Genomic DNA, 13,177 nt, shown 5'->3' on the forward strand with positions numbered 1-13,177 from the left:
TCTCTCATGGAAAACTTGTGGGAGGATTTGATATTGAAAATCCAGTCTGGCACTTCTTGATCTCTCTGTTTTCATGGTCCATTAAATGTCCAGAATATGTGGGGACCATCCAATTAAATAAATGTCCCTCTCATCCCACTCAACTCACAACATAGGAATTCACATTTTTCACTGAATAAAATGATGATGATATTTGCATTGTGTGTGAGCCTCTCAACGTTTCCATTTTTAAAGTCCTTTTTAAATTAAATTCTATATAAAAACGGATGGAAAATTAACCACTTTCGGTAATTATTGGATGACCACTGGGGGGCAGCAATAAGATGCAACAAACTATAGCACAAAACTATTTGCTTGTCACTGACTGATTTCCAGAGTTTTTCACTACTGATCTGGTAGCCTTTAATGCCTGGTCTTCTAATTTACAACTTTAAAAACAAAAGCAGATTATCTTATTTAATCACACTGAATAATCATGCCCTTCTTTCTTTCATTCTCCTGACCCATTTTCTTGTTCTTCTCCAAATTCACCTAATTTAATGTAATGAATGTTATCTGCAACCAACTCATTAATTAATACATTAATCACTGCCAAATATTTCCAATATCTTCAAGTATTTCATAATAGCCTGCCAAGGTTGTGAACTGTGACCTGGGAAAAACAGGATCAATATTCTACAAAATGCTTTCCTCTAGGTGATGAATCTGGGAAAGGAAAAATCAATCCAGATCATAATCACTACTTCTTCTGCTTTTAAATGCACACAGGCCTAAAGTAAGCCAAGTGTTTCAGTCATTCAGCCATGAAGAATGAAATCAATATTACCTTCACAAGACTGTCTGTTAGATGAGAGAACATAGCCTATTTCACAAGCTTGGCAAGTGAAGGAGCCTGGTGTATTAATGCAGATTCCCTGTGGGCAGGCCATGTGTGAACTGCACTCATCAATATCTAGAAAAAAAGAACAGATTTTCACTGACCTAGAATAAGGAACAAGAAAAAGCTCAGAAAATCTATCCAATATATGATTCAAAAGCTTATCAGGCAAATGTCTCTAGCATTTCCTCAACAGTGTATAAAAATGATGTGCTACATCCAATTACATTCTTCATATCAAGTAATATTCACTATATACTGTTTATATACACAGCTTCCAATCAATTTTCAAATAATTTCAATCAATACGTTATTCAGATAACTTGATTTCTATGACCACAACAAAAGCTTGTTATTTATAAGACTATACAATCTTCTAGATTAGGCTAATGTACCTTTTTTAGTTAATCAGAAACTTATCATCATATCAAGCCACATATATACCTTCACATATTCTTCCATCCATTGATGCAATATAGCCATTACCACAATCCACACAAGAAAAGGAGCCCTCGGTATTGATGCAGCGTCCTCTGGGACAGATGTTATAGGTTGTACATTCATCAATATCTATGACAAACAAGAGAAACAGGGAACTGAATTTTGAGTTGATGTCACTGAACTTGGTAGAGCAACAACAGAATATAAAGAGCCCCATATAACTTTCAACAAATGGTGCTATAGGCAGAAGAACAATGTGTGCAAAAGTTATCAAGAAATAGCTATATTCCAAATAAGATTATTATTAGAAACTTCATGAAGTTATCGAAAAGCATGTGGAAATTGTATTAAGGGGTTTTACATCTGGCTCAATGAAGATTATGAGATTAGAGCTTCAATGAAGAAAATAAAAAAAATTGGAAAAATGTTAATTTCTTTCTAACTTCTGATGGGCCTTTTATAAGGTCATTGGATGATTATGAAATTTTTAATTATATGGCAACATAAAATTATGATCATAAAGGGGGAAGGCCTTGTACAGGGACAAGAGGAGCTGTATATTGGTACAAAGTAACTATGGAGGAGAGACGACTAGAGTTAATATTTTCACTCAGAGTAGCCAGCAAAACTTTAACTATAATCTTTCATCCTATGATATTTAGATTAGATACTCAACCTTTGCTGCAGACTGCCAGTGTTATTACCACTTAAGATTACTTTGATTTTTTTGAAATCTTACTCTTACTTTTTCTGCCATTTTATCATTGATCCATTTCTTGTGAACATGTTATACCATGAACTGCAGTCTACCATCAGTTTCTTGTAATGGTTGATGGGTGGAGCTGGTTGTTGATTTTAAAAAAATCACTCCTCTATCTTTGTGGTTTATTGCCTTACTCTCTTACTTACAGTTTGGTTGCTTAACCAGAACCATCATTTTCCTACCAAGTTCATATTCTGGTTCTTATCCTGTGCTGCCATGTCTTAATTTGGTGAATTTATTTATACAGATCCAAATTAAGGTTTTGCTACTTCTGTTTTCTGCTTGTGACTGTCTAATGAGACAGGCATCTGCCACTGACAGCACTGAGGAAGGGCTGAGGCAAGACTGGTCACTGCTAGGCTCCTTCTTGTGGCCTTCCTTCTGTCATTACCTAAGCTGAATAAAGTAAAACAATAACAACAACAACAACAACAACAACAACAATAACAACAACAACAACAACAGATTTTGCATAAGCAAAACATACCAGCTCCCAGATTTCTATGGGAGGGAGTAATCCACTTACCTTGTGGTAAAACAGCAAGGGCCACAGAATTTAATTCAGTGGTGGGATTCAAAATTTTTTACTACCAGTTCTCTGAGTGTGGTTTGGTGGGCGTGGCAGGGGAACGATACTGTAAGATCTCCATTTCCACCCCACTCCAGGGGAAGGATACTGCAAAATTCCCATTTCCACCCGATCAGGTGGGATTTGGGAAGCAGAGAATAGATGGGGGCAGGGCCAGTCAGAATTTTTACTACCAGTTCTCCGAACTACTCAAAATTTCCACTACCGGTTCTCCAGAACTGGTCAGAACCTGCAGAAACCCCCCTCTGATTTAATTACTCTGTTAACTGCTAGCTAAGTAGCGTTACACTTCAGGCAGAACTACTGAAGGCAATTCTAAAGCAATTCTAAAAGACAATCTGCAGAGTGCTTCTCTGTCCAGCTCTTTAAGGAAACTTCAGAATGGAGGAGACAGGCCTGACTAGGGGTTAGAGGGATGCTGCCTTGTTTCTCACAGAGTCACTTTCTGTGAGATATTAATTTGATTGATTGATTAATAAATAAATAGCCAGAAATTGTGAATAGCAACATAAAATTATGATCATAAAGGGAAAAGGTCTTACACAGGGACAAGAACAAAGGATAACTTGACTTTGGTTCTGTTGTCATGGGTGATGATGCTTAACAGATTTTAAAACCCTGAGGATAAGGGGGTCACTTAATGAAGGGGAGAAACACTACCTTGCTTTCATCTTATGTCCAAATATTGCTCATCTCCAGTTTCAACTTTAAGATGTTTTGCTGTGATGACTGCAACAATTTAATTTCAATAAAATAAGCAAAAAAACTTAATGACTTAATGGCAGGGGAAGTCAGTCTGAAGCATTTCAGCCTTGCAGCAATTAAACAGGTATGTGCAAAATATAAAACCAGAATTTGTTGATTTCGGACAGACTTGCTCAACACTGTTGACTTAATGGTGGGTTCATACATCAACTATTTGTCTTGGGATAGAGTTGGAGATGGCACACTATGGATATGCAAAGTGATATGGTTCCTAACAGTTTAACTTCCAAAGAAAATAAACATGGCCAAAAGTAGCTCCTTCTCAATGTTTGCAGCTATAATTTCATTTAATCTTCCTAATCTGTCCAGTATTGGGGGGCAATTGGCTTTGAGGTTTGTAGAGGTCTTTGCTGTGACACAGAGATAATGCAATTATGATCTTAGCACAGATCTCTATAGCACTGTGAACAATGCAAGGTTAGATTTGCAAGGAAATTAGGAGAAAAATGCTTGACACAGTCGGAGGAAATTAGTGCCACATGCAGGAAAGAAGAATAAACTAAACTTTTTAAAATTGTTTTGTTAAAGGAAATGATATACCATAGAACTGAAAAACTGAAATCTAACCTCTCCATATCAATTTTTAATTTGTATCTTACTTTTGATCTAAACTCTTACTTGCAGGAGATCCCACAGCGAGCCTCCACATTTTTAATTTGGAAAAAAAAAATTGTTGGGAAAAATCTCTGTCCAGTATTTGGGGGAGCCTTGCCTGTTTGAATCAATAAGCAGTGTTGAATTAGACATTTTCTATAAGGCAGTTTGTTTTATTATAAGCCAGCATTACTAGATATCATCCGTTCTTTGGAGCAGGTGAAATATTGAGATAGAAATGCAGGTAGTACTTTGAATAGTCTACTTTTTTTTCCGGTTCTGAAGAAAACCAATTATGATGGAGATATACAATTTAAACCAATATACATAGGTCGCAAAAGGGAAGTCAGAATATAAAAACAGCACTATTTTGCATTTTCCTTCTTTTCAGAAGAGGGCAATCTCTGTTCAGCAGATTCCTTATCAGCATTACTTTACACATCCTATTTATTTGTAGCCAGATAAAAGTTAAATATGAATGAACATAATAAAAGTGACACAAAACACCTTTCTAAATGGGCATGTCCTCTGTTAAAGATACAAGTCGCATTAAAAAGCTGAGGTGAACATGAGAAGTATTTTGAACAACTTGGCAAGAAAGATCAAAACTAGCAATGAAAGGAGAACATTTCAGAAAGCAGAGGTCTTCTTCAAACTCACCTTCACATTGTCCTTTGTGATTCAGGAAGTAGCCTATTTTGCACTCACAGTGATACGAGCCAGGTATATTGATACACTGCCCTCCATGGCACACATCTGGCTGGTCACACTCATTTAGATCTGTTAATTCACAGCAACATGCTCTTCAGCAAAAAATTTCACTCTAAATTGCTATGATGCACCATGGTCAAGTACTTAGCTCCTTATATTATCCTCTTAATACAGTATGTTTAAATTGGAATGACCAGGCCAAATCATCATATTTTAAAACACATATGGAAAAATCTAGTTCTCTGGTGAGGTCTATAATACTGGGAAAAACAGAAGGAAAGAGAAGAGGAGAACAACCAAGAGAAGGTAAATGACTCAATTACAGTGGCAAGGGGGCCAAAATTGGGCAAACTGAAGGACCAGGTTGGGCAGAAATTGCCCTGAAGAAAGTCTATGTGCCTCTAACAGTTGGTACTGATTTGATGACATATAATCACTCAATAATTAGCATTTAATCTAATTTGCATATTTCAAAATGTAAATGCTTCTGCAAAAGTATGCAGAGACAAACATTTTTAGATACATATCACACTATTGCTTTTCTGTTCATTTACTTCCATACTTAATGAAAGGTTTATTATCCTTTTTGTTATTTATATATTAAATCTGCAATCTATCTGCTATCATTAGCAAAAGCATAGTGCAGGAAATTGAACACATGATCTAAATTAATACAATAATAATGGCATGTAATAGCTAAACAATAAAATAAAATATGGCAATAAATTCCAGAGCACCCAGTTTTGTTTGCTTCTTCAGATATATATACTGATAAGATGAAGGAAAAGTTAGCTAATTTTCTTGGCCACAAAGATAAAAGAACTGAGATCTGCAGGCAAGACATAAATAAAACAAAATATCTCTCTCTCTTTCAATATAAGGTGGGAGAGTGAGAACCAATCAACCAGATTGCTCTCATTTCCTGATCTTCTATGGTAGGCATCAGAAGACGGCATGGCCAATATGTGGATCAGTACACACGTAATTTGATTTGTGATCTGCATTAATAGAGCAGCATCTATTCTCAGGGTTTTTATTGTTTTTATGTTCCTGATGCAACATCTTTTTTAAAAAAATAAACATGCCCAGTTTATATTCAATTTTTGGAAACATTATACCTTTTCAGATGCCACCTAAATATAAATATAAATGTGTGACACAAAAGATAGATCCTAAAAGACTCAACTGGTGCTACCCTCAGTGGTGTAGAATAAGATGTTTGGTGGAACTTGCATATATTTTCCCACATAAATAAATGAATTTCTTTTACATTCTCTGATTTTATAGAAACATTACTCACCCTGACATGTTTGCATGTTTTGTGAAGTGAGAATGCTATACCCAGAGAAGCAGATACAAGAATAAGAGCCTTCAGTGTTGACACAGTGACCCTTCCCATCACATGGATTTCTCTCACATTCATCAATATCTGAAACAAGAGGAGATAGTTAACAACATTTTGAAACCGACCTCCCTATCTATTCTGTAGTCACCCAGCCAGCTTAGCCATTGTAATCCCACACAAGTGAAAAGTGTAGTTTGTAGAAGACTGAACTAAAAATCACCTATTAAAACCATATGCATAGCTTCTTGGGTTACATTCTTTATTTCCCTGTCTCTAACAACTTCTATATTTTAAACAGTTTTTCTTATGTGCTCATACTGACACAGACTACATTTCCACCAGCAAAACTAATTAAATAATTAAAATACCAATGCAATAAGTGTGACTAGGATGTTGTTGATAACCAGGATAACACAAGCAAGTATATCCTTCAGGAAAGTTCACACAAGTGCCTGGCCCACACATATCAGGTGAAGAGGAACATGGATTTATCTCTAAAAAAAGAAAAAGAAAAATATTGTCAGGGAACAAATAAAATTTGTGTGTGCTGTTGTCCCAAATCCAAGACAAATGTAGATATTTTTACCTTAATTAATGCAATTCATTCGTGCAAGACACAACAAAGGCTATACTGATCCTCCCGAGGACGTGGACAGGATCTTGGGACAGCTGAACACCACCACATGTTTATTGGACCCGTGTCCCTCCTGGTTGGTGCTGGCTTCCCGGGAGGTTACACGAGGCTGGCTCCAGGGAATTATCAACGCTTCTTTGAGTGAGGTTGTCCTGCCGGCCGCCTTGAAAGAGGGGGTGGTGAGGCCTCTCCTCAAGAAGCCATCCCTGGATCCGGCTGTTTTGACTAACTATCATCCAGTCTCCAACCTTCGCTTTATTGCGAAGGTTGTTGAGAGTGTGGTGGCGCGACACTTCCACAGTACCTGGATGAAGCTGTCTATTTGGATCCGCTCCAGTCCGGCTTCAGACCTGGGTACAGCACGGAAACGGCATTGGTCGCGTTGGTGGATGATCTCTGGAGGGCTCGGGATAGGGGTTATTCCTCTATCCTGGTCCTGTTAGACCTCTCAGCGGCTTTTGATACCATCGACCATGGTATCATGTTGCGCCGGCTGGAGGGACTGGGAGTGGGGGGCACCGTTTTGCAGTGGTTCTCCTCCTGTCTCTCCGACCGGTCGCAATCCGTGTTGACAGGGGGGCAGCGGTCGACCCCGAGGCGCCTTGTTTGTGGGGTGCCACAAGGGTCGGTCCTCTCGCCCCTCCTATTCAACATTTATGTGAAGCCACTGGGTGAGATCATCCGTGGTTTTGGGGTGATCATCAGTACGCTGATGATACTCAGCTGTACATCTCCACCCCAGACCATCCCAACGATGCCTTGGAAGTGATGTCCCAGTGCCTGGAGGCCGTGCGGGTCTGGATGGGGAGAAACAGGCTTCGACTCAACCCTTCCAAGACCGAGTGGCTGTGGCTGCCGGCGTCCCGGTATAGCCAGCTGACGCCATCGCTGGTTATTGGGGGCGAATCATTGGCCCCCACGGAAAGGGCCCGCAACTTGGGCGTCCTCCTGGACTCACGGCTGTCTTTAGAAGGGCATATGACGGCCGTGGCCAGGGGGGCTTTTTATCAGGTTCGCCTGATACACCAGTTGCGCCCCTTTCTGGATCGGGACTCCCTACGCACAGTCACTCAAGCACTCGTCACCTCTCATCTGGACTATTGTAATGCTCTCTACATGGGGCTCCCCTTGGGGTACACCCGGAGGCTCCAACTGGTGCAGAATGCGGCCGCACGGGGGATTATGGGAGCGACTGGGCGCTCCCATGTGACTCCTCTCCTGCGCGAGCTGCATTGGCTTCCGGTGGACTTCCGGGTGCGCTTCAAGGTGTTGGTGATCACCTTTAAAGCGCTCCATGGCTTAGGGCCAGGGTACTTACGGGACCGCCTTCTGCCACCAATAGCCTCCCACCGGCCAGTTCGCTCCCACAGAGAGGGCCTCCTCAGGGGGCCGTCAGCTAGACAATGCCGGCTGGCGACCCCCAGGAGGAGAGCCTTCTCTGTGGTGGCACCTACCCTTTGGAACAATCTACCCCCAGAGATACGAGTGATCTCCGACCTCCAGACTTTTCGTCGGGCCCTAAAAACTCATCTCTTTCAGTTAGCCGGTCTCTCTTGATTTTATGATTTTATGGTTGGTTTTAAATTTTGATATGGATTTTAAATTGATATTTTAATCTAGGGGCCAAATTTAATTATTTTAAATTTATTTTTAATCGTACTTATGTATAAATGTTTTTTATTTTGGCTGTTCACCGCCCTGAGTCCGAAAGGAGAAGGGCGGTATAGAAATTCGAATAATAATAATAATAATAATAATAATAATAATAATAATAATAATAATAATACCTTAAAAGGGAATCAGTACAACCAGTCTAAATATAAAAATGTTACGCCCTGAGTTTGCCTGGTTTCTATAATTTATAAACCAAGATTTATAAAGATATATTCCTGTTTCAATAACTTCATTCTAGATTATACCAAACTCACTGGAGAACATTTGGAATCAGCCCAGCAATATGCAAGAGCTCAAAAAACACCCACATCTCTCCATAGACTTTAAAAATCCCATCAACCAGCCAGCTCACAAACAAACCAATACAGACAAAAGAGTATTGAGACAGTCTTTGCCATGGGCTCTTTCCAAGAACGTTTTAGTGCAGAGCATAATGGCAGGGGCAGCTCTCCCAGACATTGAGACAAGACTGAAACAACACAGCTGCTATTATCCAAGCAGTAAACATATGTCTGCCTGAGGTCACAAATCTTCCCACTCCACCAAAAAAAAAAAAAAAAAAAATGCCCATGACTCAACTTGTGTGACCTGGAATAAATGACAAGAGACACTCCATAGCCTTCCGATTCTGCCATTGTTGTTCTGTGGTCAACAAGTATTATTTTTCTATAAATCCTTCCCAGGTTTGCTTGAAAAGGACTACTTGGGATATAAGCAGGACAGAAATGAGTATTCTGAGCCTTATCCTATTTTGTTAGAGTTATTACAATAGCTGATGAGTGAATCAGGAAGTTGCTGGCTCAAACAGCATCTTGGCCATGAATTTACAAAGTCTTTTGATAAAGTCTATTTTCCATCTTAGGAAAATACAACCTACAATATTGGAATAATGATTCTGAGTTGTTAGATTGTTGAAATATGGTATGTAATGTGCTTGGAATACTCTTTCTCCTCTCTCTTTCTCAATTATCCTGGGATTTGGCATAAAGATCTGTCTATTTGCATTTCTTTCAGTGAAAAGAAAAATACTGCATCATAAGATGGTGCTTAGGGGTAATTACTAGTTTGAAGCGTATTGTTTATGATTACCATATTCAATATATATGAGAAACAATGTAAGATTTCATTACAGAGAAAAAGCTACAAATGGTACAATCAATTTTAATCCACTTGTGAAACTGACATAAACTATTTTTTTAGATCAGCATCATGAAATTCTATAGTTTGACTGTCTTGTGTGAACCCATTTGAAATGCAAAATTTCTTTACTTGCTGCATACTGTAATTGAATTATAAGACATAATTTATTAGAAAACTGGTTAACATACCTGTGAATACTGTTGCTGTGTCTCTTGAAGCAGCACTTTCATCTACAGCTACTGGAAAAAGGGGGGGATTCTTGCTTATATCCACTACAAAAGATATGAGAAACAGGCAAAAACTATAAACATATTAGATAAATACCAGCAATCAAGTGAAGGATTCTCTAGTCTTATACATATCATTCAGTCCAACTTACTGCTGAATAATTCATATAGTTGAAAGACATAATAAGTCATCTAATTGCATCTAATCCAATGCAGCACATCTACTCAAAACTATTTCTCCAGTAGTAATATGTATAGGATGCAGCAACCTCACAATGGACCAGCAGGGAATCTTTCAAAAAAACATTTTTTTCAAGGGAGAGAGGGAGAAATGGAGGAAGGATAATTATCTTCTTGGAGACATTAGGTTCAGTTTTAAATGAATTGTCCCAAAGGCAGTTAGGAAAACTTCCACAAAAGTCTTTCAATATATGGATGAATTAGCAATGTCAGAATAATTGTCAGATGCATGGAGAGTACAAAATGCAATGCCTCTTCAAAGGCTGCTGGCATCTATCACTACAGCAATGAAATGTCCACAACCTCCCAGATCAAGGGTGCTATCACCTTTCCCTCACCCCACACCCAGCTGACCTATGAGCCAGGATATTTGACTAATATATTCAGAAAAAGAGAGTATGATCTTAACAATAATCAAATACACATTATACAACATACAATATTAGACAACGTGTATTGATCAAACTTTGAAATACACATGACATACAAATGCATACTGCTTCTGGGGAAGATGGCAGACTGAAGAAGCTTTTTGCAAAAAGCTGAGCTGACATTGGCAGCCTTGAATAGGAAGCCAATGAGTGGATTGGCTCCTTTGACTCTTTTGGATAAAGAGAAGATGCAAGATCTCCTAAACTGTTCTCCTTACATTTGCTCCTTGTGAGGAGAATGCAAGGCAGAAATTTGCAGTGGGTGGGAAATGAAAGAGACAAGGGAATTTGCCATAATTATTTCAGCCACAAACGGATCCTTTTTAAAGGCACTAAATTCCCACTTCTCTTGAGAACAACTTTCAGAAATTGTCTATTAAACTACTTCAAAGGAGTTAGACAATTTGTGTCTAGTGACAAGACCGAGTGAGTGTCTTCAATCCTTAATATAAGAAAATTAATCTCTGTCAGATTAATTTAGTAGATTTAATAGCTGTAAACTGATGGAAGGTTGTAAGCGGAGGCAACTGAAAACTGTATCTCATTGCTCTCCTTGTGTCAGTAGCTATATGATAAGGTATTTAACCACGTATATGTATGTAAATATTTAGCTGTATATAAACTACTGTTATTTATCTAAAGGCTCTGTGTGCTGTGTGCTGTGTTTTGCTCCTAGGTTTATCTCATAATACTAGTTACGCTGCCTAAACTCTGACAATCTCTATCTTTATTTTACAAATTTAAAATAAACAGTGAAAAGGAAGACAAGATTTTTTGCTATAGGAAGTTTTAAACTGATTAAGGGCTAAGAAAACATTAAAATATTGGATTTTGAATATTAAGACTTTGTAATTAATCTTAAAGAATAAATGAACTTTTGGGAAAGAAAAACTATATATAAGAAACATAAGAAGCCAGGTAATTTATAATCATGTTCAGATATATGCTTGAGGACCTGAACAGGGACCTGCAGAGGAACTTTAAAGGAATTATGTCAGCTGTATTATGTCTTCTCAGGACAAGTGTGTTCCCAGATGATGTTACAGAAAAAGATATGCAACAAAATCTACCAAGAACAATATGGATGAAAATTTGAATAAGAATTTGTCATCAGTTATCAGTTACTGAGAGAATATTGGGTAAAGTTTTTTAAAATTAAGAAGGAAATAAAAATGACAATTCCAGCAAACAATTGGAAGACTTTCTTTTTGCTAGACTTATAAAAGAAACTGCTTAAGGTATTGAATAAATTCCTAAGAAGAATCAATGACCATCTGAATGGATTAAAGAGCAAGATTGTCTTGTGTAAAGAAGGAACACAAGGTTGGTTTATTTGACCAGGGTTAAAATGAAAAATGTTGCTATTTGGGGTGGGGATTTTTTTATTTGCTGATATCTGGACTGGAAAAACATTGTTTATTAGATTTTGTTACATTAATGTGGTATTTAAGTTTTTTTCTCCTTCAGTTACTTTATATATCATAGTATGACAGAATTTAAACTAACTCGGTATTTCACTGTCTTTTTACTTAAGGAAATAAGTTTCAGTAACTTGTTCTTTTTAAAGGAAATATCCTTCTTTACTATGTTAAATTTTTTGTTTGTATTAGGATACTGGGATTACTTTATACTTGCTAAATGTGGATTTGTTTATAGTTAAGATATGAAATGTTTATCTGGATATATTGCTATTTGAGGAGGTTCTCTTGGTAGTGTTGGCATGTGGAATGGAAAAATGTTATGCATTGGGCTTGTTTACAGTTAACATGGTGTTTAAGTTTATTTCCATTAGGATATACATTATGCCTTTTAAGTGTGGTTTGGCTTACAGCAACAGAAAACTGTGAACCAGTTTGGTGTAGTGGTTAAGGTATCAGGCTGGAAACTGGGAGACTGTGAGTTCTAGCCCTAATCCTTGGGCTAGTCACTTTCTCTCAGCCCTGGGAAGCAGGCAATGACAAACCCCTTCTGAAAAATCTTGCAAAGAAAATTGCAGGGACTTGTCCAAACAGTTTCTGAAAATTGGACAGAAGTGAGCAGAATAAAACATAATATGTTGCTTACAACTAAGAGTTGAGGTGTGGAATATTGAGTTTTATATTTGTTAATTAATGTTATTATTTTAGGACTCTGGACTTTTTGCTATCATCTGGATTCAGGAAGTCATTATTTATTGAATTTGCTCATAGTTAAGAGGTGAGTTATAGGGTGAAGAGTTTTATATTTATTAATTAAGAGAAGTGAAGAAATTATGAAATTGCAGCATCCAATTTGGATCTGTCACCAGAACCAGAGGTTTAGTCTTTCAAGCTTTCGGACTTGTGCCTGAAGCCCACCTCAGGGAACTTCTCAATACCAGATGTTGTTGAATTAATATTGTCTAATTCTTATCATTAGATGGCATCCTTAAACTTCATAATGCATATATAAATTAGTGTTTATAAATTATTGTTATATGAATCTGCATATGCATATATTATGCATATAGCATAATTTACTGATACCACTTTAAGTAAGCCTAATGAATAAATACATATGAAATTGTGCTGTAAAAAGGAGTTAAAAATATAATTCTGTAAAGTTAGTCCTTTATAGACAAAAATAGAATAGATAAAATATTGTTTATTATCTTCTATCCAGTAGGTTCAACATCCATCTTGCTTTTCAGTCAGCAATGAGTATTCAGCAAATTATAAATTGTGTTTAGAAGATCTATTTGGTTTTTTCCCCTCACATATCAAAATAA

General features: G+C 37.5%; 1 protein-coding gene across 1 annotated transcript in view; it reads right to left on the bottom strand.

Annotated features, from left to right (window-relative positions):
- LTBP2 (latent transforming growth factor beta binding protein 2) overlaps positions 1 to 13,177 on the bottom strand; it is a 104,669-nt gene that overhangs the window by 22,702 nt on the left and 68,790 nt on the right. Inside the window, exons 15-20 of the mRNA XM_070931410.1 lie at positions 9,722 to 9,805; positions 6,454 to 6,579; positions 6,041 to 6,169; positions 4,690 to 4,809; positions 1,322 to 1,447; positions 827 to 952 (exon numbers count right to left, since the gene is read on the bottom strand). Coding sequence (XP_070787511.1) covers positions 827 to 952; positions 1,322 to 1,447; positions 4,690 to 4,809; positions 6,041 to 6,169; positions 6,454 to 6,579; positions 9,722 to 9,805 — 711 coding nt within the window. The remainder of the gene's footprint in view (positions 1 to 826; positions 953 to 1,321; positions 1,448 to 4,689; positions 4,810 to 6,040; positions 6,170 to 6,453; positions 6,580 to 9,721; positions 9,806 to 13,177) is intronic.

Source organism: Pituophis catenifer, unplaced genomic scaffold (genome assembly GCF_029215685.1).
Source record: "Pituophis catenifer annectens isolate HBS135680 unplaced genomic scaffold, rPitCat1.0.hap2 SCAF_1, whole genome shotgun sequence".
In the NCBI taxonomy this organism is placed as follows: Eukaryota; Metazoa; Chordata; class Lepidosauria; order Squamata; family Colubridae; genus Pituophis; species Pituophis catenifer.